Genomic DNA, 27,248 nt, shown 5'->3' on the forward strand with positions numbered 1-27,248 from the left:
GCCGTTACGGATTCTTCAACGACAGATGTTCGAGGGTAACGAATGCCTATAAAATAATCTCAGTGAAATAGTGAACCTCCTCAAGTCCTTCCTTTTACATGCAGTTACCAATGAATATTTTTCAGCGAAGAAATGAGTGAAATGAGAGAAATAACGGGACCCGATCAATTCAATATCACATTTACGTAATTAGTTATCATTTTGATTAGACATTTTATTCTAGAGGAAATCGATATATGTATCTAATTCATCTACTTCCTAATTAAATGAATCATTTCATTTAATTATGACGATTCCATAATTATTAACATTATGTTTCATGATTTGGTTGAAGGGTGAATAAAAAATGTCTACATTTTCTGTAGAAATGATAATAACGTTTATTGGTCTTAAAGTCCTCAAACGACGTACGAATTAATCAATCAATCTCATTAAAACTCGATCGAACAGTACAGAATGCGCATACATATTGCATCATATGTATAAAATTAAACGTTTTCTCATAATCATGCGAGCCTCATTTCTGTCAAAATCCGTCTTCATCATCACAAATTCCAATATGAAATTCTCTTCTGGTTCATTCCAGTTTTCCATACAGTTTCAGTATACGCCATAAAAGTTCCGAGAAATCGGACAGTGTTGTCTTCTCGTCGATACCAACTGCATCAAAATTACTTGTTGGAAGACTAGATTAAAATTCTCTACGATTCAACGTATACTAGGCTTAATTATCTATTAGAAAATAGTAGTGTCAATATAATACGCGCGTAACAAGACTTTCCGTGCTTTCTCCAATTTTCTTATCAAATAAATTGGCACCATATGCTTGTGTAGTATACGTGCAAAGATTTCATCGTCAATGAGTAAAATATTGTACGTCAACAAAGTGAAACACCGAAGACAGTCCGCATCTCGAAAATTTGTGGGAGAAACGCGTTGCGGTGATCAACTGCTCTTTGGAGGAATTTCCATTTTTCAAATAAATTCAATCGAAGAATTTGAAGATTAAATTCTTCAGGCACAAAGGTGAGTCCTTAGTGGTCCTGTAGAGAGATCCTGCTGTGAATGGAGCAGTCGTTGGTCCCTGTCAAACGCCATGATCGAACTCGTGGTATCCCTCGGCACCAGTGAAGACAACGTCCACCCAAACTCTCATTGCCTCTGGACTTGGAGCCATGAGATGGTACAATCGTGTTGACGTCTTTATTATGAACGTTAGAGATGGCTGGGGAGAGCGCACTGTGTTCATGTGATCCACATAAACTTCCTCAATTGACTGAAAAATTAAAAAGAACGCTCGTTAATTCCCTTGGAATTCCATTATTATCGCGGGAAGGAGTGGCAGGAGATGCGTCAGCCTTTGTAAATCATTAATTCCATGTAGATGTAATCAGATGTGTAAATATGTGGAGTATTGAAGAAACGTCAGCTCTCAAGACATTCACTTTACGCAATTTTTGAGTGCACAGGGAAAAAATAACAAGTCGCTTTATTGCGTAGTGAAATTTTCGAGGAATATCTTCATATATGCTCACCTGGAAGTAAATAAGCCCTCGAGCCTTCTTGGAGTGGCTATCACTGAAGTATGATAGAGTCTTGCGTTTTCTGTCGAAGACAAACCAGCGCTTGTTCCAGTGATGGAACTTCTTGCTCATCTTCGACAAATATCCGGCGCACGTTGTCGTGTCGACAGTGACATCATGGATGAGAGGGAGCTGATGCCCAGCAGTTTCAATATGATGTCTCAGATCCAGGGATTCTGATTTTATCGGGAGATATCTCGTCAGTGGACGCTGAAATATTCGAAAGATAAAAATAAAAACTCTCACTCCAATTCCAGTGCACCGTGGAGCCATAATAAATGGGGCGAAATAAATTATGTATCTGGTTACTTATGTACCTGGAGCTTTGGCTTATCTCGATGTTTAACAGTCTGCAGAGAGCGCACACTGTCCATTTCAGAGGAGGTTTGTGAAAGTGGGCGACTTCCACTGCCATCGGCTAGCCCAACACTAGTCCCACTGAGTCTTTCACCCTCCATTGAGCTTCTCCTATCATCTCGCATCTGCTGAATAAAAAGAAAAAATGAGGGAAGGTCACCAGTGGACGAGCCACACAGCACAAGTGCCTTATGTTCGACACATGTCCCTCATATCGAGGAAAATTCAAAATTATCAGGAGGTCAGAATGATCACTTTCTCGGGGACAAGTATTTATAATACCTATGTATGAGATGTAAACGTATGAATGTGCATTCAGCAAATTCGCGAAATAGCAGAGAACAATAATTTTCTTGTTTATGTTTTGCATATTTCGAAAATTTTGCTCTCTCGTGATTCTTTCTGTTTTTTTCCTTAACTCAAACATACTATCAGTGGTTGTCGGATACAATTGAAATCAGTCGTACATTTTTGATATATTTATAGGCATCATCTAAATACGTTTACCAGAATTTCTGGGATGCCACCAACATTGTTCTTTATATTTTCATATTTCCTATTATAATCTCCGGCTTGTATCAAAATTCACAACTCTCGTGCGTATTATGACACGACTGGTTTTTTGGCAAGCGAAACCCATAAACACTAGTATGTTATTTGGTACGATGAATTTGGGTGGTAATCCGGAAGTTCAAGAGAAATTGCTACACAGGTGTTAACTATTGCTGGTGAATTTTCATTAGTTGTGTATCTTGATTAAGTTCTATAACTTACACGTCGCTTTTTCAGGTGTTTCTTTTTGCACGTTGCTTTCATGTAGTTCATCCACATGAGTGACATTTTTAGGAGCAGTTATTGGAAAAATACTATCGATTAACGAAGACCAGAGTAATGAAACTTATTTGACTTGTCTCGTGTATCCAATTGAAATAGATTACTGATCCAAATGTAATTTACTGATACTTATATCTTTTCTATTTCTTTATTTGTTCATCATTGTTTGATTTTCAACGTCCTAAAATCAGCAAACGATAAAATAATTCATAATTCACAAAATGATTGCAATATCCCGAACTTGACGGTAATTGGGACGGTAATTACGCTTTCTAACATAAATGAAATCTTCACTTTCCAGAGGATAAAATCAACCGATGAAAGAATAAATAAAAAAATCCAAACGTGCTGTACACCGAGAGGTATAGTAGCAACTGAGAGTTTCGGGAGTGCTTGTACAGTTATTATTCACTCGTTTCAACACGTACACATATTCATCCCCACCCGAGGGTATTTGCCCGCTTGAAAAAGAAATGAAAAACCGCCCTCCCACCCTCATCTACCACAAGACACAACGAGTCTCATTCACAGGATTCACGACTTGTTATTCAGGGACGAAAATTATTTTAAAATAACGGTATACCAAAAACACCCACGACAGGGAGCTGTGTTATTCGTATGAGTCAGCCGTTAAATTTTTGTTGTTGAAAAATTTAGATTCAAATGTCTGCAAACAGAATGCTACTAAACTATTTTGAATATTTTCGATATTACGAGGTTTCTCGGTTGGTATGAATATGCGTGGGTTTTTCTCTGCATATGGATATTCACAAAACTCTCATATCTACGCACGAGTGGGCTCTATGTTTATTATCTCACTGTGCGCACTTTTTTTTCACGAATTGCACTTCTTTTTCTGTTTAAATAAAAGCGAAAATTGTGTACCAGAGGCAGAGGCGAAATCCAGCGCGCAAGTTACCCCAGTGGCTCGTCCGCTCGTTTGCGTCTACGCATCGATGCTCTAGCTATTCTTCATGTACCCCCTTTTGTTAGTAACCCCTCTCTGCGGGGTGCAACGGCTATTGAGGATCGATCAATAATCCTAACGAGGTTTTTTTTTTCAAAATACCCGCTTGCACGAGAAAAACATTCAACAAAAGTTACTCATCTATTCGGTTATTCGACAATGAAATCTAGTTGAGGTAAACTTTACAGAATAGTTGCAGAAATTTTTTTAAAGATTTGCGTAATTTCATAAACTCTGGAATAATGAGGAATAAATTGATCGTTTAAGCTGAGTCTGTGCTCATTACAAAATGAAATAACACTCTTCAATAAAAAATGTGTAGTCATCGCGCATTTCTCGACGGCCATGGTAAGTGAAAAAAATGGGAATACTCGCAACCCCGAATGGATGATAGTGGTGGGCCCTTGTAACAGATTTATCCCTGTGAATAATCATCTTTGAAAATACCATTGACTGTGAATTTGGAACACATGTGGTATTGAATACGCAAAAAGTGCCCCAGAATGTCGGATAGAATCCTTGCGAAATTCGACGTCTGCGGAAAATATAAAGCCACAAGTGCAGACGCCAAAACTGATATTCGATGTAAACGAAGCGTTGAGTGGTGAAGATTTGTAATGATCCAATGGATATTAAAGAGGCATTTTCACGCTGACACTTTAACCTTCGGCTTTCATCTCCAAGCGGTGAACATCATTCGTTTATTCACGACTTATAAAATTCTTCAGTTTCGCAGAAACGAGTTGACATGAAGCTCCATTAATGTCACGAAGGTAAATAAGCCTGAAGCGACTGAACCAACTTAATAGATCACACATGTCGTGCACATTGTCGAATCGTGATAAAATTTATATAGATACTGTTGAAACCTATCATTGAAACAGGTGTGCAACCATCGACGTTCGAAAATAACTCAAGTCCACGGATACTTACATTTTCACTCTGCAGAAGCGAATAGGAGTTGGTCGAAGGTCCAGGACTTGGTGATGTGAATTCGGACAATTTACTGGGTGACATTTTTTCACTGGCGGCCGTGTCAGCCCCATCGCTACTGCCGCTACCACTGAAATAACAAAACACACAAAAGTCAACGCTATTGACCAACGCATCATAAAATTTCAACACACATCATTCAATGCTGAGAAATTCACTCTAAGCACAAAAGGCCACATTATTATCACCTATGAAATTCCAGAATGATTGAAATTCATCATCTATTAATAATGAAAAAACAGTAGATCAGAATCGATAATGACAATCAGAGATTCCACACATGAAACATGAAGCCTATTTGCTCAAGGTCTCGCCATGTGTTCAATATAATATGCATTTTAATGTTTGCTATGATAATTCCTTTTGAATACGAAAAAGAAACGGAAAAAGTCAATGGAATTTCAATTAAAAATACTTCTCTCCATACAATGGGACTCAAGAGCTTATCCCGCTTAGTTCAAGATTAAATTCACCCGGCCTCAATCTGAGAATTAAGATTAATTCAGGAGGAAAGTGGAAAACCGAGACAAATCGAATGAAAAATTGTTCTTAATCAGCGATTTACCTCGAAAGCTATTGATGTAAGATCCAAAAATTAAGGGAGTTTTCTATATTTTATTAACATTATGACAAAGTCATTGTCTTTGACATTTTCTATTGAAATGAGCAGTCTATTATATCAATCGATAATCACCACTTGGCTACCGAATTATTGTCGGTGTAGTTTTGTTAGGATTGAATGACCTATCCCCATAAAAGCCTTTTCTCATTCTTCTGCACATTCTTCGAACGTTCCCCACCGATAACTCACAAGTAACGATTACACCAGTAACGTGCACATCGCTCGCTGGGTCTGTAGCAATTTTCAGCGAGCCAATCCTTGGTAACAACGTAAAATTTGTTACTAGTAATGATCGTTATCAAGTTGCATCCTCTCGCACGTGCCTCGTCCATCATTGCCGCACCCATTTCCCGGGTGTTCATCTTCGGACACCACTCCTACACACACCAGTTACCACCAAAATCTCATCCTCATCGAAACCCAAAATTCCCAATAACCAGAGAAATATTGCCAATTGTTTCGCCACTTTGAAATGTCAATTTTCACACGATCATCGTCACGAAGCGGTTCCGCCTCTCTCCACTAGGATCATTGACGTTACCGATCTCAACTCAACGATATCCGTATCGCTAAGATAACACGCCCCACCTACATGATCCGCGATACCATCAGACGACTCACACTTTCGCAAGTGTTTAATACGAGAGAAAAAAAAAAGGATAAAGTATCAACGAAAGTTTTCACAGCATTGGAGTTTCGTGCTGAGCCTCCGGGGTATTTAAAAAATTCAGCCAATCTCGATGGCTGTCTCAATGACGACGAGGTGAGGCCCAATTTCACATAGCAAAACTGCTGAGATGAAACTGCCACGATATTTCACTCCAACTTACTCTGATCGCTGAATTTCACTGAACTATCTCGCCGTTTAGAGGTAGATATATATTTTTTTTCATCCTACTTATGTTAAATATGAGACGTGTTCTCATATGTTGGATGAATAATACGGGTATTTGAGACTACTTGTACATGTGGAATTTGAGAACACGACTGGCTTTTTATCAGTGTTTAGATTATATAGATTTTTCAACGCCTGGCTAGCACACTCTGTGTACACAGTCGAAGGAAATATCGTTGTTGTACCAGATAACTGGACTTTTTTTTCCCCTTTATTTGTCGGGTTGGCGTGAGTGATCGAACTCTGGGGCGTCTAAATGCATGCTAATACCGGAGGAATTCGCATAATGATGATGCTCCAAGTTGGTAATCTCCTGCTTTATATGCATTTGGGTAGAGGTCGACCGAGGAGAATAGAAAATCGTAGGCTTTCACAAAAAATGGGCAAACCATTAAGTTTCTTAGTCGACTTTTCTGGTATATCTTTAAATCTAAGTAAGATTGCTAAATTTGAATCGTTAAGAGCTCTTTTATAAAGCGGACCGATAGTTGCAAAAAAGATATCAACCTAAATTTGCATGGGTCTATTAAATTAAGAGATATTTTTCAAAAACTGAGGTACTTTCGGTTTTATTTTGTCCGGAAGTCACTTCCTCCCTTGACAAAACAATGGATTGAAAAATAGACGAAAAAGGAAATTGGGGAATGGTGTGACTGTAACGAGAGCGAATATAATATGGGATTCTCCTACAATAGCTGAATTGATTCGTTACTTTCGCCTTTGCTACTCATTCAAGATCAATTCTGTGGAAATGTTTTCCTTGATGGGTCAAAATATTCTGGCTTAAAAAAATGTCATTGATGAGCAAATTATTTACCTTTCGGTTGGTCCAGTGGAGTAACTCGAAGACTCCTCACCAGACTCCACGCTGTTGAAAGACGCACAGTTGAGTTTTCTCTCTTCCCACTGAGACCTGACTTCGTCCTGCACCCTTCTCTTCAATTCCTCAACCCTGCGTCTTTCCTCCGATATCACCTGACTCCCCTGTTTGGCCAGATGCAGCTGGCGATTCCTCTCTATCTCCTTCAATGACTCAATAGTCTTCCTCCCCAAGCTGCCTTGATTATTAACAATTGGTGAGTCGGTCGTGACCCTGGAAATTCTATCGAAATCCTCTCGACTTGGGGAGCGCTTGTCCTCGGGATTATCAGCTGTATTTCTCGTCAATTTCTCCAATTCGTCATCAATGGCACGTATTCTGTTACGACCCTGTGGAATAATCCCGCCATGAATGATAAATTCTTGAGATAAATAACAGAAAGAGGTTTTTGTCTTATTATTACTTCCTCCAGTCTTCGCATATGCCCGAGCTTCTGCCTCTCAAGGGTTCTAGATTCCTTAGTAGCTGTGGCTTTTGCAACACTCCTCTGAGACTCAAGATGATTCAGTTGTGATCTCCTTGCTTCAATCTTGTTGGAAAGTTCACTCAAATATCTGAAATCAATTTTGTAAGTCAACCTGGTGGTTGGGCAATGAACCCGAGCATTTTGATAACGATCCATTGAACCAGAAATTCTTACCTCTGCAATTCCTCTCTCGTTGCCAATTTACTGGCTTCTTCCTCTAAATGATGAAACTCGAGATCCTCGAAGGTTTTTCGCTCAGTCTCAAGGATTTCCTGCTGTGCATTCAATTTTTCCGCAATCTCGTGCTGTTTACTATCATCCTCACAATACTTGAGATCTTCTTCCAGTCTGTCGCACAATTCCTGGGATCGATCCACTCGTCTTTTGGCTTCGGCCTGGAGATTAGCCTGGCTTGCAGTATCATCTGCCATTTCTCGTTCAAGGTCATTAATTCTCATCTGCAAACTGATTTTCTCGGCCTCATCAGTAGTGAGTTTCAAGGATTCGGACTCGTACTCGGCTGACAGCAGTGCTTTCTCCAATTCAAGCTGTAAAATTTTCACAAAAATATGCTCTTAATTCCCCACCTCCTCATCTCCAAAAACACTGAATTTATTTAAAATGTAGAATTATACAACACCTCACAAGTTAATTTCTTGTACAGAGTGTCTGCCAACAAAAACATTTTCTCCTGTCAAGCAGTGAAAACTATTTAAAAAAAAAACTTTACCCACTTAATTCTCACTCCCGCAAAAAGAAAAGAACCATTGAAAAATGCAAATGAATCATAGAAAAATTAATTAAATTGTTAAGTGCCAACAGAACAACTCATAACGAGTGTCACAGGGTCAACTGTTGAACAAGGAATAGAGGAGTAAATGATGAATGTTCATTCAAATAGTCAGGCACATCGAAAACCGCAGATAAGGCAGCATGACGTAATGACTCGTGTATGAATTATCCAAGACGAAAGAGTGAAATAGTATTTTTACATTAGCGTTAGCTCCAAAAATAGATGTCAAACCGTCAACACACAAGAGTACCGGACTATTCGTTGTTCAAGAAAGAACCGTGATATTTTTTCTGGTTACCTCTCTGCTTATTTCTTCCTCCTGAATCTCAATGTCAGCGATACTGCGTTTCAGCATTTCCATATTCCCAAGAATGTGAACTTTCTCATTTTGCAAGAACTCAATGTATTTCTTCTTGTCCTCCTCCTCGAGCTCTCTACGTTCTTTATCAGCCTTTGCCTCATTCGATTTAGCATTATCTCTTTCAGTATTATTTTTTTTTGGTGTGACACAGTTGTCTTTGGATTTCGATAGGATTGATAACTGCTCGATAGCCTCGAGCAAGTCATCATTCGATATTGCTAGTTTATTCTCGATAACTTCACAGGAACTCGTTAAATGACCATTTCTCTTCAGTGTGTTGTTGTGATTGTTGTTTTGGGGTGATACAACATTTTCGTAAATGCTATTACTACCATTAACTGATATATTCTCGTAATTAGGCACTGAATTACTCGCTATTCTCGTACCATTCAGTTGTATAGTACTGAAGGTCGATTGATTCGGCAATTCGGTTTGTTTGTCAGTCTCTCCATTTTGCATCTTGACGTTCTCGTGGTTGAGGCCTCGAGCTTGGGATATCGAGGTGGAGAAGCCGTGATGACTGTTTGTGGGACTAATCGACCATCGATTGTTATTGGGCGATGATGGCGGGTCGGGTAAGGCACGTATGTTATTTGGAATACTTCCGTTTTGATGGAAAAGGCGATTTGGGGGCGAGTGTTTTGGCGATTCAAAGGAAAATTGGGGCTGGTGGCTTGACGGACTTTTCGGGCTGTACGGAGAATTGTAGCCTGGTCTCTTGTCACGTGGCAGTGATCCATTGGTTTTAATCCTGGAAAACATTGAGGGAATTTAATTGCAAATACTTTTGGTATAATGTTTTATCATGCTGAGACATTACTTCTCAGTTTAATCAGCCTAACAACCGAATGAAGATGTAATATATTATCATTTATTATAATATATCATTTATTGGAGAAGATAGCTCTGGAGGTTTCACATAACTGTTAGGATTTGATAATGTGATGTCAAGTATGTTCTTTGTAATCAGTTCTTTAAGGTTGTGAGTTGACCTTATCGAGTTAATTCCGTGTTTCATGCCGATATTGATAAAAACAGCTGAATTTTTTTCTCATTACTTCCAATTCAGCTCATTTAAAATGAAGGAAAGCCATTAATCATTGCTTATGTAATAATTTTGTAAATTTAAGAGTAAAATATGTACGTTCTATTACGTTTTATATTGAAACTCGTTAGTTAATAAATTGACGGATGCATTAATCAATTAATGAATTTATAAATTTCTTTTGTTTGAGATTCTCTCCCTGAGAATACAGTAAAATCCCGTTATAGTCGCACTTCTACTCAATTTCTTTTTTCGCATATCTTTCGGTTTCCACTCTACTACTTCCAGGCTACAAGAGGTAAACAATAAATTGTGTCGTCCGGTGAGAAATCGAATTCCGGGCAAAATAAAGCCGAAAAATGAATTTCTCTCGTCTTTGAATTTGTTGTGAAATATTTGCTTCCCCTACAGCCTCATGGACGCGACTATAACGGGAGTCTACTGTAATTTAATTTTTCATAAATTACCTATTTGGCTGTCTAGGTTTCTCCCCAGCACTCTGCCTCTCGTACTCAGCACACATTGCTAAAATCTCCTCTAATCGCATTTTTTCCTGTTTCTCAATTTCCTGCTCTTTGACTCTCTCCTCCTGCGCCAATTTCCTCCTGCACTCAGCCTCCTTTCTTTTATTCTCGGCATCAATCTGCCTCTCTCTGAGTTCCTCGAGTGAACACCCACTGCCAACACTGGGTGTAGGGCTCTTAACCCTTCCGTGGAGTCTCTTCTGGTCACAGTACCTGGGATTGCGATTAAAGGCAGGGCTCGGTGGTTGAATTCTCTTGGCATTGAAATTTGTGGGAAAATTGGGTCCACAACCGTGTGGACTATTGAAAGATCCATTAGTACAATGTACACTGGGTCTGCACAAGTTTGGATTGGATCCATACTGCTCAACTTGAAGATACTCGGTTGTAGTAGTTTTGGCTACAATGAGACTCTGGCTCATATCAAACTCACGTCCAAACTTATCGTAATCACTGGACCTCGGGCAAGTTAGACTCCTCGACATGAGATCAACACTGTTACCATGAAATTTAGCCAGTGATTCGTAATTTTCATCGTTTTCGATGTAATTAGGTGTGGAAGTCTTCAGGTATGCCTCCGTCGAGCTGTAGACTTGAATCTGATTGTGATTTGGCGTTGATGTGTGATAGCTGTTGTTAGGTGTATTCGATCGACTTGGTGTTCTACTTTCAATCCTATTTTTGGGCTTATCCCCGGGACCCAAATGACCACCGGGACTACCAATGTGATTCGGTGTGTTGGATCTGCTTCTATCGAAATTCGTGAGGTTCTGCAGTGGTGAGTTGTGACTTTTGCTCAGTGATATCAGACTGGAGGACCTTGAATGACCGAGAATCTGGTCGGCTGGTACGTTTGTGGTGAGCGAACCGGCTGGGAAGACTTTTGGAGATACGCAGTTACGACTTTGACGTGCCAGCATTTCGAATTTCGTTAGTTTACCTAGGAAGCCCACCTCTTCGTCTGAACAAGAATTTCGGGGCGATTTCCTGGGAACTACTGGGGGCTTTCGCTCGAGGTCAGTGTTCTCAGGAAGCAGCGAGAAACTTATTGGCGCCATTGATATTCTTGAGTTTGGCAGAACTGCTTTCAGGTGTTTTGCTTCTGCTGGGTGATTGAAACGCATGTAGTTGGAGCGGCCGATTGATATCATGCAACCTGGAAATTAATGATAATTAGTTTTACGCAGAAGTCAAGCCCCGGCAATTATTCTCAAATAATTCGGTTAACTTCAATGCCTGCGTGAAGCATTGTTTTTTTTCCCGTGAAATCGAGTGAACTTCATCAATTACAAGAAGACTAGAAGTTTATGAGTCTTCGTGATATTCAACTTCAATCGTTATGTCGCGGTCGATTGATTTTAATGGAATTGGAGGGAATAGCGCGAAGAATAGTGGGATAATATTACAATTCAGAGCATACGAGAAACGATAGCTTTTGAATTGAAAATTGCAAACATTATGACGGTAATAATTCTTCCAGGACGACAGCGGTGTACAGTAAAAATGGCTCCGCGGTGAATTGTCACTTACTGAGAAAATTCCAGAGAGATACGTATAAAATTGATGAGAGCCCGCAATAAATCCAATTGAGAACTTTGGTTTATACGACGAAAATCATTGACTCGCGTCGTGACTATCGAATGAAAGGGCCAACGTTATTGGAGATTTTATGAGACCTTCCTGTCGACAGCGCAAAACCCGAGTGATTTAGAATTTCGATGTACCCCTAACTTTTGATTGACCCACCTTGTGCCAGTCTCACGGATGAGTTTGTAACGCTGCCGTCGATGGTTGTATTTCCATTTATGGGGTGAAGAATGACCACTCCGTTATTATTCTCGATAGCACAATGCACTGCCTCAACACCCGTACCTGACACTGGTATATCAGCATTTCTATCCGATCCCAATATTACGCGACCTGTGAACAATTAAATTTATTACAACACAATCATGTAGAGATCACCTAGACGAATGGAAATAAAATAATTCAACTTGTTCAACCGGTCGACGATCCTCGGTCCTAAAATCCTCGAGTACTTTCTCCCCATAGACGGAAAATTTAATTCTACCTCTTATTCCGTTTATCAAATTGGCCTTTACTTCTCAATGTGAGGGGAAATATTTTTAATCATGGAATTTTTAAAGGAGAAAAGACCAAGGTTTTGAATGAAATGTCTCGACATTTTCGCCCGATGTCGTTGATAACCGGAAAATGAGGAATTATTATTGAAAGATTCACTCGAATCGAGAATTCATTCCGAGGGATTTCGAGACAGTCAGAGGTACATGGGGATTGCGTCAGTGATGGGGACTGCAACTGAGTGCATTTCCGACGGTGGCTTTCTACAAAGAACCGGAGGTGCATTTATATTTAGTATTTGGCGCGAGTGGGAACCCCAGGATTTTCGGTCTTTTTGGAAATGTTGGTTGGAGTGTTGAGTGTGAATTGGTGAAGTTGGAAATATACCAGGGTGCCACTGAAAGTCTATTCGATGATGCACCAAGAATTTTCAATGAAACTGGTGAAAAATTTGGGATTCCACTTCCGCTAAACATTTTCGAAATTCTTCACAAATTAAAGTTTCGGGAAAATATTTCGGATTGTTCCTCTTGAAATTTATATACACGCCGAGTGAAATAACTCGGGATATACATAAAAACATCATGTTAATACATACATGTTAATTTACATGTTAAATCATCAAAAAAAGTACTATTTCTTATTTTTCGTGTATTAAAATGTAGTGATAATTTTTTATTTCCATATATTTTTGAATTTCAACTGAAGCCTCAGCATAATTCAGTGAATAAATATTCATGTTTCGTTATTAAATTGAAATACGCCGGGAAATGATCGCCTTTCTGCAGAAAAACCCTTAAAATTCCCTCGGAATTTCCGTCTCCTCTGGAAATAGCTACTAAACTGTCCATGAAATTTTAATTTCCGACATGGATGGCTATCAGTATAACTCCAAGAAAAATACTTGAACCGAAATGGAAACATTAGTATCACAGCTGCAGCTGGAAAAATAGTGAAGTGAAATTCATGTTCTCTTCCCCTGCAGGAGATGGGATAAAGTGATCCCCAAGAGAATCAATTAACGAATTGTTACGTTGCAATCTTAACTGCATATCAACAATAACGCGATGTCTGCATGGTACAACGCCTTGAGAGTGCATGTAGGTAGTGCTGTAGTGCACCGGGTGCATTATTAACGTAATAATTGTGACTTCCGGCTTATGGCATTGGAGGAAGTTGAACAATGAGGCGTGCTCGCGATTCCAGATCGCTCGACTCGTCTCTTACTGCTTCCGGCCATCTTCACTCGCTGAAAGTTGCCCATAATGCGAGAGAATTATGAGTGCTTTATTTTAATCAGGAATAAGCACTGGATGAAATGGAAAAGGGGAACGGTGGAGAATGGGTGGAGATGTGGAGAGTTAACGGGGCGTAGAGCGACATCGGACATAGACTGAAAATACATCACTCTGGAGAGAGTGGCTGTTTTAAAACTCGAGTTGAATTGACTCATGCAATAATTTATATTGTGCACCGAGGTAACAAACTCTATATTTAAATATGTTGGGTGCCCTCTGGGTTACTGTCCTCTGTCCCTGGAGTTACGCCTCTCAGTGACTTTTGTATGTGTATTATATTCTTTACTTTGAGTGTAATTGCGTGTGTATTCACTTTGGCCGCACGTGCGGCTTCCTCGTTCGGAATACCTCGCTCGCACGCCAACTTTTACGTTGTAAAATCATACGGCAACCTGGACAATATTCTACAGCGCCAAGTACCATGTGCTTTACTGCACGAAAAGCTAAAGGGTTGACTGATACTATCGGTATTATATATTTTCTCTTCTGTACCCCCACTGAGGGAACGAGTCGACGAGGCTAAAGGAATTGTCCACTTTTGCACATTTCACTTTTTCCATTTTTATTTATCATTTTTCTTATTGAAAATCTGGAATTTCGTTGGAAAATTCGTGGTTAAAAATTCAGGTTATTTGTGGTTGTATTTTGTCCAACGAGCGACCCGTTGTAATAGGGCACTGGGAATAACGAAAACACTTAGGCGGTTTATTACTTAAACAGCCCAACATGTGGACCAACTCCATAGGCAAGGGACCAAGTCTCTCGGGCAGACCTCACACCCTGGACGAACTGGTGGCCAGGAACACACTTTAACGAACTCCAGAGCAAACAGCGTGGGAAATTAACAACTTAGCTAAAATTATATCAAAACCTTAACTAAAGTTTGATTGTTAACGAATAAATAAAAGATCGCGTCGTATAATAAAATTGTTGGTCATATTAGGTCACCTATAATTTATAACAGTTTCTAGCCGTTTTTTTTACGGAGGTGAAAACTTTATTACAATGTGCAAAAAATTAAAATTTGAACTGTAAGCTCCAAAAATTTTCCAAATTTCGTAAGTATTTCCAATGGACATTCACGGAATTTTATTCCCCATGCAGTAAAAATTAATGATTTCTAGGGACTAGTTAACTACCGTCAATGGGGGAAAATCACTGGGGGGAAAAATGATATTCTCAGAAGTAATATTTCAACACCTATGGTATGACTCAGTGTTATCCGAGATACGAGCTTATCAATTATAAAGTTTTTTCCCATCGGATTGAAGTACGTGTTCTGAGTACCTTCTGGCAATGGATGAAGGGTTACAGCTGTTGAGAGACGACCACTGCCCATAGAAACAAGATGTGGCGACTCGGTTTGGAACCTCAGGGCGCGGCCTGTTTCCTTCACCTCCAGACCTGCACTGGCCATTCCTGAAAAAAAAAACACTATATTAATTAAAAAATGGCTATTCAATTTTTCTTGTTGGGTCTACTCAACAGGCGTAACTCGAGCACCGGACATTGTCGATGTAAACTAAACACTGATATCGATTTACAGATATGGGTTTCCAATACGAGGAGATAAAATTGTAAGAACGAAAAAAATTGAAGCTATCGATTTTTTGATACATTAATGATAACGCATTGAGGGAAATTCGCCAGCATAAATTATAATAATTCATATTCATTACCCTTGGGCAATTAACCCACGATATCCACAATCTAAATCAATTGTTCCCTAATTGGGAATTGGCAATGCTTCTACAAACGCTATTCCGCACCAATAGCACCACCATATTATTCTCACCACTAAAAAGGGTTAAATGAATGATGAGTAGACAACAAGGCGTATCATTGTTTTCACTCCTATTCCGACATGTGTACGTACAGCACGCGATAGTCAAAGTTCAACCTAGCATACGAACTCCAACACACTGTGCTTAATTAAACTTTGTTTCAACTCGTTAAGACGATCTCACCAGTGTGGGATGAACAACCCTGGTAAAGTGCCTGTGAAATTTGTTCGAGAAAGTCCGTTTATTTTTCATCTGCCTGCCAATCCACGAGATGTAACTAAATGCTTCAAAAAGATGGGATGAGAGGGTGAAATCGGATACACTGAAGTCAGTGTTTACAATCGAATTCAGGGGATATCCGGGAGAAAAGATAAACTAATCTCCAAGTGTATGATATATTCCATGAAATCGTGATCAAATAAATATTTATATACCTTCGTTTGTCAATTCAGTTGTGGGAAGTTTCATTGAAATTTAATGACACGGAGGAGAGATAAATTATACTTATGAAAGGGAGCGATGGATAAAAAAAAAACGGCAAATAGGCATTGGCCAATAGTTTAACTTTGTCGCACGTTTTTGGCGCGACATAAATCCCATTGAATTGGAATTAAAACTGGCCAATGGGAGAGAGTGAGGGGAATGGAGAATTCTGTGACAGCATCGATGTGCCACATAAGAGAGGATCATGTAACGTTATATGTATGGTGCCACCGTGCAAGAACGTGAGACGAGAAATAAAAGAATGGATACCTCGACGCTACGGCCTCGCCCGTCCATCCGTGAACTTGAGAGGCCCCTTTCATACTCCCTTTTTTTTTCTCGTTACTCATTTTTTCTCAACCTCTCAAAATTTTTATATATTTTTTTTTTTCTCCACCATTCTCCTCACCAACCGCATCTTCACACGTAGGCGTGAGTGCAACGGTGCGATAAACCACCAGAATGACTCCTTTGTCCCTTGTTTTTGTCAGAAGGGTCCAATACGCTTCCGAGAATATTAGTAAGTGACTCCTGCATAAATTCATTGAATACGACTGCGAAGGGTTTATGCGAACCCTCTGGCAGAATTTTATAGTGATAAAAGTTAATCTTTTTTATTATCATCGAGCACTACCGCAGGACCAAAGGTCTCGCGTCTTTGCCAACAAAAAATTGCTTTTTTCTAAAATCAATTTTTATTCATCGACTAGCAATTGATTTCACATTTATTTGCTTATAAAAGGTTTTACGTGATAATAAACTCTAGAAAATAATGAAAAATGTGAAAGTGAAAATAAAAATTTCATTACTGTGAAAGACATTCTTGACATTTTTTCAGTGTTGACTCTGATCATCATTCATATGTGACGATTTCAAATTTCTAACACCTCCCGGTCTATGAAAGTCACATAATAGTGTGTTGTAAGGTCCTGGAGAAATTCCAAAAACTCAGTTATTCTAGTTGCTGCGGTATGTTATCATTCTTCGGATGAGGGGGGAGTTTAGGTAGGTCAACGACTTGAAGACCACATCTGCAGCTCCCTGCATGAATTGATTCAATTTGCGACTGATGTATCGGTAATTAGGTGGAATTTTCCACGTGTCATGGATAATAACTAGCTTTTTGCACTTGATTCACAGAAAAAAAAATAGCGAGAACTGTTGATTCAATTGAATGTTCAGTATTCACTGTTCTTCAGAAATCCATTCGATTGTAAATGGCTGCTCCAGCAATTGACGTTAATTCTTAGAATATTGAACTAGTTCACCGGGCATTGTGAGAATATTGCCTCGTAAGTGCGTATTTACCCTGTGACGTTTGGGGTCTCCGCTTTCCAATAATTCCACTGTTGGCGGGCTCTGGATAGCACCCTGACCAACACTTGGAATCAAACCTCCGGCTTGCCAAGTTGACCCTCGCCTTAGCTAACCAAGTGGAATGAGCTCACGGGGAGTTCGCTCAATGTTGGGTTGGGAACAGGTATTCCAGAGAAGACTCTTAACAGCGATAATAAGTAAGAGTAGTCTATTGATAATGTTAAATAAGGCGAAGACACTTTATCACACCACGGGTCCAGCGTGTGGATTGGACCAAAGGTCCATCACCTTCAACGTTAATGTTACTTTTTGCAGGACCAACCAGTCGGGTCTGGTTCTGATCTTGATCTGAGGCACAGAGAAGCCTCAGAGAGGCTTCTGCTCCAAAGTGCTTAGCTAAGCATTCCCATGGATTTCCCGCCAAAAGTGTTCTGACAGCACCAATGATGCTGTCTCAAAACCCTCAAACGGTTTATCAATGGAACCGGACTCGTAGTATTAGCGTAAGATTGCTTACCTAAGTTCTCCACGATGGAATAGATCGCCAAGTGGATCCATTTCATCGTTGCGCTTTCAGAAACCCAAAGAGTAAAAATAAACGACGTGAGATAGACTCCTCACGTCACAACCCGTAAAGCATCGAATTAATCCGGCTTCCTCGTTTGCTATTTTTTCAACAATTCCAGATAAATTAATCGGCTTTGATAATTAGAGTCTGTTCAGTTTGAATATGAATTAAAGTGTGGGTTTCACCAATGGACGAAATAGCTGACAATTTCCATTCAATATCCAGTCCTCAACAGAGATATTTTATTAATTCTGAAAATTCAACAAAAATCATCATAATATTTCAATAATAACTTGAATACTACAATTATCTGAAAATTGTTATTGACCTTCAACTGCATTTATAGTAAATCGGAATCGCGAAACGATCCTTCAATATTCGATAAGGTGATTTTATTCTGTATAAAAAATACGAAGAAATCTGCTAGAGTTGGCTCTCAATCACTACATCAATTATTGAAAAAATCGGTGTATATTTTATCTAAAATAGTAGTGGAAAACCTGATCATGAAGGTTTATTTGAATTAGTTCCAGATCTATCTCCTTTTATAAATTCGCTTTTCGCCACCGATGATCGAAAGCGACAAAGCGATTATTCTGGAGTACGTCTCAAGTGTTCAAGTCTCATGTTCAGATCCCCGAAGAGGTCCCACTCATACCCAAAGAGGATTCCGGGGGAGTCATGATTTAAATGCATTTGCAGAGCATAAAAGCCAGCTCACATGGATTCGGAAATGATCGGGATTACCTCAGGAATGTCGGGGAACGTCTTGTTGGCGCCCGACACCCTCTCACCGAAGGTCTCACATTGGCGACTAGACACTGGATCGCGCAATGATGAAGGAAATGCCATTCAAAAAAAGGAGAGCTGTACTGTAAAGAATAAAGATATGAAAAAAAAAATCGTCAAGTTTTTGACGTTTGCCAGTTAAATGCCGGTTCTACGGTCCGTCCAGTTCGCGCGAAATAGAAATATTAAACCGATTGTTGGAAAAGCCTATTCCTAGATATTATATTACTTATTTCGAATCCCGTGAAGAATCTTTCGTAAAGTTCATTTATGTTATTTAATTACCACAATATTATTATGTACTCAAATATCCAAAAATATAAAACAAAGGCTGTGCTCCAGTTTCGTCCAGCTACACTGAGAGAATTGTTCAATAAAAATTACGTGTATTTTCTGTAATTCTGGAGCGAAATGTGGTTGTCGGAAATTTTACGGAACTGTCACGTAATTTTTATCTAAAGTCACGGAATTTTTCCGCGGTGTTCCGTAATTTTTATCTGAATTATCGGTGAAAAATAACGATACCGTCACTTAAATTTTTCGAATCAACTCCGTAATCGATAAGTGAACTGAAAGTTCCGTAATTTTTACTAAATATTTCTCTCCGTGTATCGAGGGGTGAGTAACCCCCAGTTAAATTTTGGAAATGGCAGACCACGTCAATTATTTTTTAACCATGGATTTTGCCACTCCTTGCAGAAAATATATCAGGTTAAATAATATACTGCAATTGGTTGATGTTGAAGAGAAAATTCCCATGTTAGCACTGGAATATAAGAAATTATCATTTTTAGATTAACAAAAAAATATGACATTCCATTTTTAAGACAAAATTTTCCATGAATTTTCATCGTGTTGTCAGCGATATTCACTCATCAAGTTTCTTATGAATATTCAGGCACATGGTTTTACGTTAAGATAACCCAGATGGCAGTAACAGTTGGTCATAGCCTGTATATATTCATTCAAACTAATGGATATAATCACAATTTGTAATTGATCTTCAGCGAACCACAAAAAAAAAATGGAAAATCGATCATGAATGGATTAACATGTAAAACGAATGATTGAAGAATGACAGGGATGTCGCCATAGATAATTAAATGACTATTTAAATTTATTAATTGTTGTCTTCCGTTCACTCAACCGATGCGATTTTTTTAATCAACCATCACTCCTCCTTTCAAATCTCATTTATCAAGATTCACCAGTTATTCCTGATGATTTTTAAATAATTAATTCCGTTCTAATTATTTCACCATTTTACTACTAAACGTGAACTAAAAAAAATCTCTGCAGGCAGATCTAGTGGGGAATGGTTGAAATACCTCGAATGCATTCAATATACTCAAGAATTTCCTGCACATCGTGTAGGAGACAGTTTTCGCCTATCAGCGCGTGGACGTATAATTACAGATAAATAGGAATTTCCGATTTCCCATTTCGCCTTCTCCGAGGACGCGCCCTCGCTTCAAATACCGAAGGCGTATTTAGCCACTCTTGCCTTTTTCGGTTCGCCTCCACAGTCCTTTTATTTTTTCTCCAGTAGATATTTTTCATGTGAATTTGGCCGTACACATTGGAGGCTGATTGGGAACATTGAGATAAACAGAAAGAGAGAAAATGAGAAAAGATGTCGAGGGGTCCAAGAGACTCCGACCACGTGTGCAGGATACGCACGACCTCGCGCCTCCTCGTCTTACGTTTATGTATGTAGCATTTGTGTACATGGCGGATGTTCTATATGCGGTGACACCGGACGTTGCTTTTACCAGTTGTATATAAACTCTACCTGACGATTCAAAAACTCTCCCACTGCTTCATTTCAATCTGTCGTATTTCATTAACCCGTTTTGCTGGATTCGAGATTGCACTATCGTACCTCAAAATTCATTCTACACCATTTTTTTTATTTTTCTCATTTATCTTTAGGGTAGATACTGCGTTGCTTATCAGGGAATTATAACTATAAATATATCAAGGTGTTTGCGAATGTGGGTAAACATTTTTGTGGCGGATTGTGAAGTGTTCTGGATGTATTATTTTTCTTCCAACATGGAGATTATATATCCATCATGTTTTAAAATACGTAATGAGCTCCGACGTCTCCAAGGAGACATTAATCCTCGTGAAACAAGGTTTTTGTATAATTAAAAATGAAACAGTAAATTTTGCCTTGATACTTTTTTCTTGATTTTCATAGGCATTCGATCTCAGCGGAATTATGTATATATTATCCCCAGTTATAAAATTGATCTATGAAATTCAATTTTGAATGGATCCATGTGATCCCAACAATTCAACAAATTAATTACGCGGACTTTACCGCTTCTGATTACCGGAAAATACTATAAATATAATTCTCAGACTCAAACAGATTGGGTAAATTTCACATGAAGCAATTAAACCATTCGTTTCTCCCTGCTATTCGTTTCGTTCTGTAAATTTTAGGAGAAAAGACAGAAGGCACGCGACGAGTCTCTTTCTGTCTCTTTGATACTATCTTGGGCACAAGGCAGCATCACAGCAAGGGATCGCCTTCAATGGCGCGTCTCCACGCACTAGCAGATGTACCAAATAAAATCGACAAAACCGAGAAAAAAAAAATAGAAATAGGGGAAAAAAGAAGAAGACTCACAGCAGCAGAATCTAAAAGAATCACGTTTCTGGTTCACTATTCTTGAGGATTGTCCTCTAAAGAATCCGGAAATTTATCGAAAGAATTTCTTCATGAGCTAACTAAACTGCAAAACAAGTTGTATAAATTTTTCATAAAAATTGAAATTTCTAATTACTTCTCAATTTCTAGTGAAACTAAAAATTCCCCTATTACTCCCCACGGATCGAATTAGAGTTTCAACGAATTGATAATGTAGAAAAAAAAAAATTCAAGAGTGCAGAGAATTCTCCAGGGTAATCCGGGAAAAATTCATCACGCGTGATTATTTAAATTTCTTGTGAGGGATGGTGTAGTGGATCCCCGGTGCTTATACACCCAAGTTGACATTTCCAGACGCTATATCTCGACGGGAATAGAAATGACAGTGTTTCTCTGGTGCATAATTCAACGAATAACTCGCGTCCTCGCGACCCCTGGAACATTACTCGGATGTGGAAAGTACGACGTACGTTGTCTAGAACTTAACAGGATAGTAGGATTAAACAAAACGTACTTGACGCCTTCTCTCACCTCGAGTAGCTAAGCGATAAGACAGGTGTTTGGCACGTAACGATCCAAAGGGATACATCAAGTACTTTTAATGTCTGTACCGCCGGTATTTTCCGTTGACTTTTATTTTTACAGCGTAGACGCTCCGGCATAATCGTCAGAATTTATAAAGACTATCGTATTATTTTTCTAATTTCCGTAAATAGCAGGTAATGACGAGCCTATTAGCATAAAAATTCAAGAAATATGTGAATTTAAAACAGCCCTAACGAACGGACTTACAGATGTTGCTCATTGCAGTGAGATAAACAAGGGAAACATTCTGCGCTTGCTAGTATCTAATAAGTCAACTTCTTTTATGAATACATCGAGTTGGTCCACATCTAGAAGCATTACGCCCACGTGTAACTCTCATTCGGTTCAGTCATTATGAGAAAAGCTCGTAAATGATCTCTGCCGTTGGGTCGTCGACACTCGTTTTTTATTCTCTCTTGTTTTCTCCATCTGCCTCTCGCACCTATCCTCTCTCATTGTCATTTCCTCGAAGATGCGTTAGTCACTCTGGATCTCCTAGGGCCTCCACCAATATAAATGCCTAGGAAACCAGAGTAGAATTTCGAAATGTGTTTTGGAGTGAGTCACAACACGGAAAACCGAGACTTTGAGTATTTTCACTGGGAATTGTTGGGTGAATAATGCAAGCATTCGCGTGACTTCCACCCAAGAGGGACACCAATCGATTGGCATTTCTCCTTGCGTGCGTTTACTCTGGCGTTGATCCAAGAGGAAAGTTGATGACTCTTTTTCACGGTAAATTTTGCCGGAGATTTTTCCACGATTTATTTGCCGTTGTTGCTACAGGGATTGATGGGGTGTTGGGGTATCCGTGGTTTTCCATTCTCTCGTTAATTCTAGGCACCGGGGGTCTTTGACATCTTGTGACACAACACCTTGGAGATTTTACTAATGTTTTGGGGACTTTGTCGGAATTTTAATTAGCGAACTGCGGGGTTTGCTCAGCGCCAGGTATGAATCTGATATCAACGAGAGCAAAAAGGGGGAGATAACGTCAGTTTACTTGTGGAATGCATGTGGCTTGGGCGGATACCGTCGGAACTTCAGGAGATAACCCGATTTTATGATAGAATTATGGAATCAAGGCGAGTCATCGGGTTTACAAACACGAATACACGTCGGTGTTTCGCAGTTTTAGTTTCTGGAAAATGGTCGTTTGCATCGAGTGCAATTTCGATAGTCGTTAAGAGGTAATCAAATCAAGAATTTAATAGAGGATAATTACCTAACATTTTTTTTTAATCTCCACAAGAAATTTTTTAACTGGATTTTTTGGCCGGAACTTCATCGAATATGCGGTTTCGTTTGGAGAAATCCAGTATTCAGATACTAATTTCACAATTTATCTGAGATTTCTATTTTCGGAGCGCAGTATTTCCAAATTAATTTTTACCTGCCAACAGTTTGGCGATTTTTGTAGAAGTGAAGCAGATCGGGGAATAAAATCGTGGATGAAAGTCAATGGATTTTGTCATTGATTGAAAAAAATGGAAAAATCTAGGGAATTAATGGCTACGAGCAAAATTTATAATCATTTTAATAATAATTTTTCAATTAATTCCATTATTTTTGAGAGAAATTTCACAAAAATATTGCAATTTTGACCATCGTTAATTTTCCTAGACAATGTCAGGGTAAAGATTCTTTCAGACCTGTATGATTATGAAACGTTAAGGTAAATTTTAACTCTAAATTTTTCGTCATGCAGGCTGTGGTGTTCGATCACGAGATCAGCAATGCTTCGCTCTATGTGGCCCAGGGGTAACTAGATCTTGGTCTTGGCATTCCGTAAATGGCACTGAGAAATTGCCGACGGTGTGTAATACGATATAAATCGGATCGATGACAGGATAAATTAAAAATATCGTGAACCTGAAGCAAAAAAAATCATTCGAATTCCATGTAATCAGAACTATCCTCACAAATTGAATCACAAAAAAATTTTTGGAGGCTTCCATACGACATCTATGATTTTTATCACCAGAAATTATCCAAATGAGAGTTAACAATAACGAATTAGACAGAATTAAGAAATTAATCACGTGACCGAAAAATCTCAGCTGCATAAACTATAATGACGAAATGACGGAAATTTCCGTCATTTGCTTAAGAAGTCATAAAAAATATGAAAACGAACTACCCACGTCATTAAACTGGATGAAAAATTCCATCGAGTTGGAGTTATGAAAACACGTTTACTAATTCAATCGGAATGGCTCCTACAAAATCAACCTCGACGCTAAATATTTCTGAAGCTAAGAGCGAGTAAAATTTTTGTAACAACCTTTTCTGCAATTCAACTCTGCAAAAAATCTCTAAACAAGAATTTCACTATCACACTTATATTCGAAGATATTGAAGGGAAAAATCATAAATAAATGCGTTTCTGGTGTAAACAAATAATATCCAGGATTAAAAAATGATACAAAATTGAAAAATTGAACAAATTAAAAATGATAAAGCAAAATCAGTAGAATTTTAATGACGTGGATAACTTTCATAATGAAAAACTCATTCAAGCGGTGATAATGCTCGAAGCAGTGAGAGTCATTGGATATAAAAAATGACTAAACGAAAAGAAATACCGATGAAGAGGTTCGTGAGAGTTTTTGAGCGTTGGCCATAGGGCAGGATCTTTCTAGTGGGTGATTTCTGTTGTGGCACCTTGTAATTTCCGTAGTCACGCCGGCGTGTGGTCGCACAGGGCGAGTGAGCAGTCTTCAGGGTAAAAAAAAACCGGCGAGATTCCTCAGGTGAATTGTATCTGCTTCTCAAGAAAACTATATATTTATCGATAACAGATTTAATGATTTTCCAAAACCACTCGAAATTTTTGGTTGAAATTATCAATACATTGCCCCAACATTCTCGTCATATTACAGTTTCACTGAGATTCACGTAAAGAAAATTCGCCGTTACCAGGAGAAGCCATAAAATTAGCATTCTCCATCAATGGTGATTGATTTGAGTGGTTGAGAATTGCAATTAAAAATGCAAATCAATTGATTTCCCGAATTGTCAATGAAGATGGAAAATTAATGATTATTTCTCGCTAAATCGGGTACAATATCACTCTCCTGAAAATTACTGGGCAATTGTCCATGAAATTTCAATGTTATTCTAAATGCATACCACCAACTGTCGAGGAAATGTCGATCTGCGTGATTTTTTGGTGTATCCTTTTCTGTCCAACTGTTTAAAATGCCGGATTTTGTCAGTGCTATTGAATATACATGTCACGAATATACAGGCAATACACCTTGAAAATTGCGTAATAATTTGCGCGACAGACGATAAACCAGAACGAAAGAGAGACGACCTTGAGGTACGTTCCAGAGCATACCTCTGTCGCCTTGGCTCACCGACTCGTCTCTTCAACAGGTAAAAAATTAATGAAACGAGCCCAAGTGCGACGAAAAGTCCAATGAAAAATCCCATATCCATATGGTATTAACGATCATCAGATCGTCTCGTAATTGGCTTCATCTCTCGATTATTTTGTTTTTTAATAGTCCCATCCCCGTCGACTCGCACTGATACACACGATAGATAATGAAGATGAGAATGCAGGTTATAAATGGCGCGGTTTGTGTTATGGAGTATCGTACGAAGGGATCGAATAATGAAGATTTTGTTTTTCCTCTTTTTGGGTTCAGTGATCGCGAGGCACAGGCAACCACTGGAAATCTTCGGGGCCCTGCACCTTTATACCTGTCTTTCACCTCTGATTTTACGTGTCTGATCCTTCAAATCTTCTGGAGAACCAACGGTACACGCACACTATTCTCTCTCCCTTCCCATTACATTTTTTCCTCTTCTTTTCACGTTCAAATGAGTCACCTTTCAACTACCGGTCTTTATGTTTACTCCATAATTTTTTAAATTCCTGCTACATGTTTGTGTGGACGATTTAATGACGAGGCTGGGGCCTTGCATTCTTGGAAAATCGGGTTTTTGTTCACTGTCAGCCGGTAATAAATAATGAGAAGACTGAAGTGTGTGGAAGTTATTCAATGGCAGATTCAATTGCCGATTATGCGAGATAAGGAATGCCTTAATAGGAATTTATAACTTCATTACAGCCTCTTGTAAATTCTATTGACGATTTCTTTCAATTCATCTCATCGGATAAATATGATTTTTGCAGATTAACACTAGATTTTTTCTTGATTGGCAGTTTATAGTTGAAAGTCGTTAAATAAAATTCCCCCTGATTTTCTAAATCTTCTCATTGTCCTATGAAAATAGAGAATATCAGATCAAGTGCTGAGAAACGCTGAGCACTTGTTCTATCAAAAGTACTTTCACGATGAAATCCAATACTATGATGACAGTTAGCTTACGTTGTGCCACACATATTTGTGCTGAGTAAAAACCATTTCATTCGGCTGTAGGCGTTTTCACACGCTAAATGACACATCGTGCACATGTCTCGGGTTGGAGCTGTGCTATAACTCGTGCGATGACGCAGATTCAAGAAAAATACAAGCAAGTCCTCTCATCCAGTATCCTTGTCCACTTTTTCCTCGTCCCTCCTCAAACGTTTGTTTTTTTTCCTTACATTAATCCGTGTCCTCTTACCGGTTTCGATGGAGGAAAAAACGAGAGTATACAGGCGAATATTTTTCGAGAGATTTCACATAATTCGGGGAGACAGCGAGGTACGTCCTCTGGTCTCGTAGAAGTCACAATTCATGAAATGTTCATTAGGGTCTACACGGCGCAGAGTCCGCGGCTGAAGAAACAAAAATGATGCAGTCAAATCAATAAAGATGACATTATCCGTGGAATTTATCAATCGCACTTGGGGCACAAGGTTTTGCTCCATACAAATCAATGTTTTGCAGACGACAACTTACGACTCGAGGAGTTTACCATTCGTTGTGTGGAGAAATCGCGTGACGTAAGGTGCCCGCATAAAGGCAATCAAAATAAATGATGTTAAATTGCCAGCGTAGACTGGACTGTGTTTTTTTTTTTTGATCGGCTAAAAGTTGTGCAGATGTGACCGCCCATGCGACTGTGTTTTCAGGGAGTTTCAGTGCCTGGAAATGTCAAGGGGAAAACGTCTTCTTTTGAGATACTCATCTAATAATGAAAATATCTTGGAAATGTTTTTCAACACTATGAGCAATTCCCAAATACCACCAGTAACTCATAAATATTGAGTTTTACCCAACTGAATCATCAACTGAGTAAACTCACTATCAGCTCTATTTACAAAAGGTATTCGAACCCAGGAAAAATTCATTCACTCGTTACCAACAAACCCTAATCTCTCTCTTATGGAAGAAAACCTCATCACTTGATAACGACTCAATTGGAATAGTGTCGTATCGACTTAGGAATGCACATGAGGCTGA

At 38.9% G+C, this 27,248-nt stretch overlaps 1 protein-coding gene across 2 annotated transcripts in view; it reads right to left on the reverse strand.

Annotated features, from left to right (window-relative positions):
- Nucleotides 1-355: 355 nt before the first annotated feature.
- The window catches only part of LOC105265081 (pleckstrin homology-like domain family B member 1), a 28,651-nt gene continuing 1,758 nt past the window's right edge, over nt 356-27,248 (reverse strand). The window contains exons 2-12 of one of the 2 annotated variants that reach the window (XM_011302378.1): nt 14,988-15,119; nt 12,067-12,240; nt 10,264-11,476; nt 8,689-9,502; nt 7,772-8,145; nt 7,535-7,685; nt 7,069-7,460; nt 4,675-4,804; nt 1,901-2,065; nt 1,536-1,793; nt 356-1,276 (exon numbers count right to left, since the gene is read on the reverse strand). In XM_011302378.1, coding sequence (XP_011300680.1) covers nt 1,088-1,276; nt 1,536-1,793; nt 1,901-2,065; nt 4,675-4,804; nt 7,069-7,460; nt 7,535-7,685; nt 7,772-8,145; nt 8,689-9,502; nt 10,264-11,476; nt 12,067-12,240; nt 14,988-15,117 — 3,990 coding nt within the window. In that variant the 5' untranslated portion in view covers nt 15,118-15,119 and the 3' untranslated portion in view covers nt 356-1,087. Of the gene's footprint in view, nt 1,277-1,535; nt 1,794-1,900; nt 2,069-4,674; nt 4,805-7,068; nt 7,461-7,534; nt 7,686-7,771; nt 8,146-8,688; nt 9,503-10,263; nt 11,477-12,066; nt 12,241-14,987; nt 15,120-27,248 lie in introns of both variants that reach the window. The other variant, XM_011302377.1, reaches the window with a different exon arrangement.

The sequence above is a fragment of the Fopius arisanus genome, unplaced genomic scaffold, assembly GCF_000806365.1.
Source record: "Fopius arisanus strain USDA-PBARC FA_bdor unplaced genomic scaffold, ASM80636v1 scaffold00027, whole genome shotgun sequence".
NCBI classification, from domain to species: Eukaryota; Metazoa; Arthropoda; class Insecta; order Hymenoptera; family Braconidae; genus Fopius; species Fopius arisanus.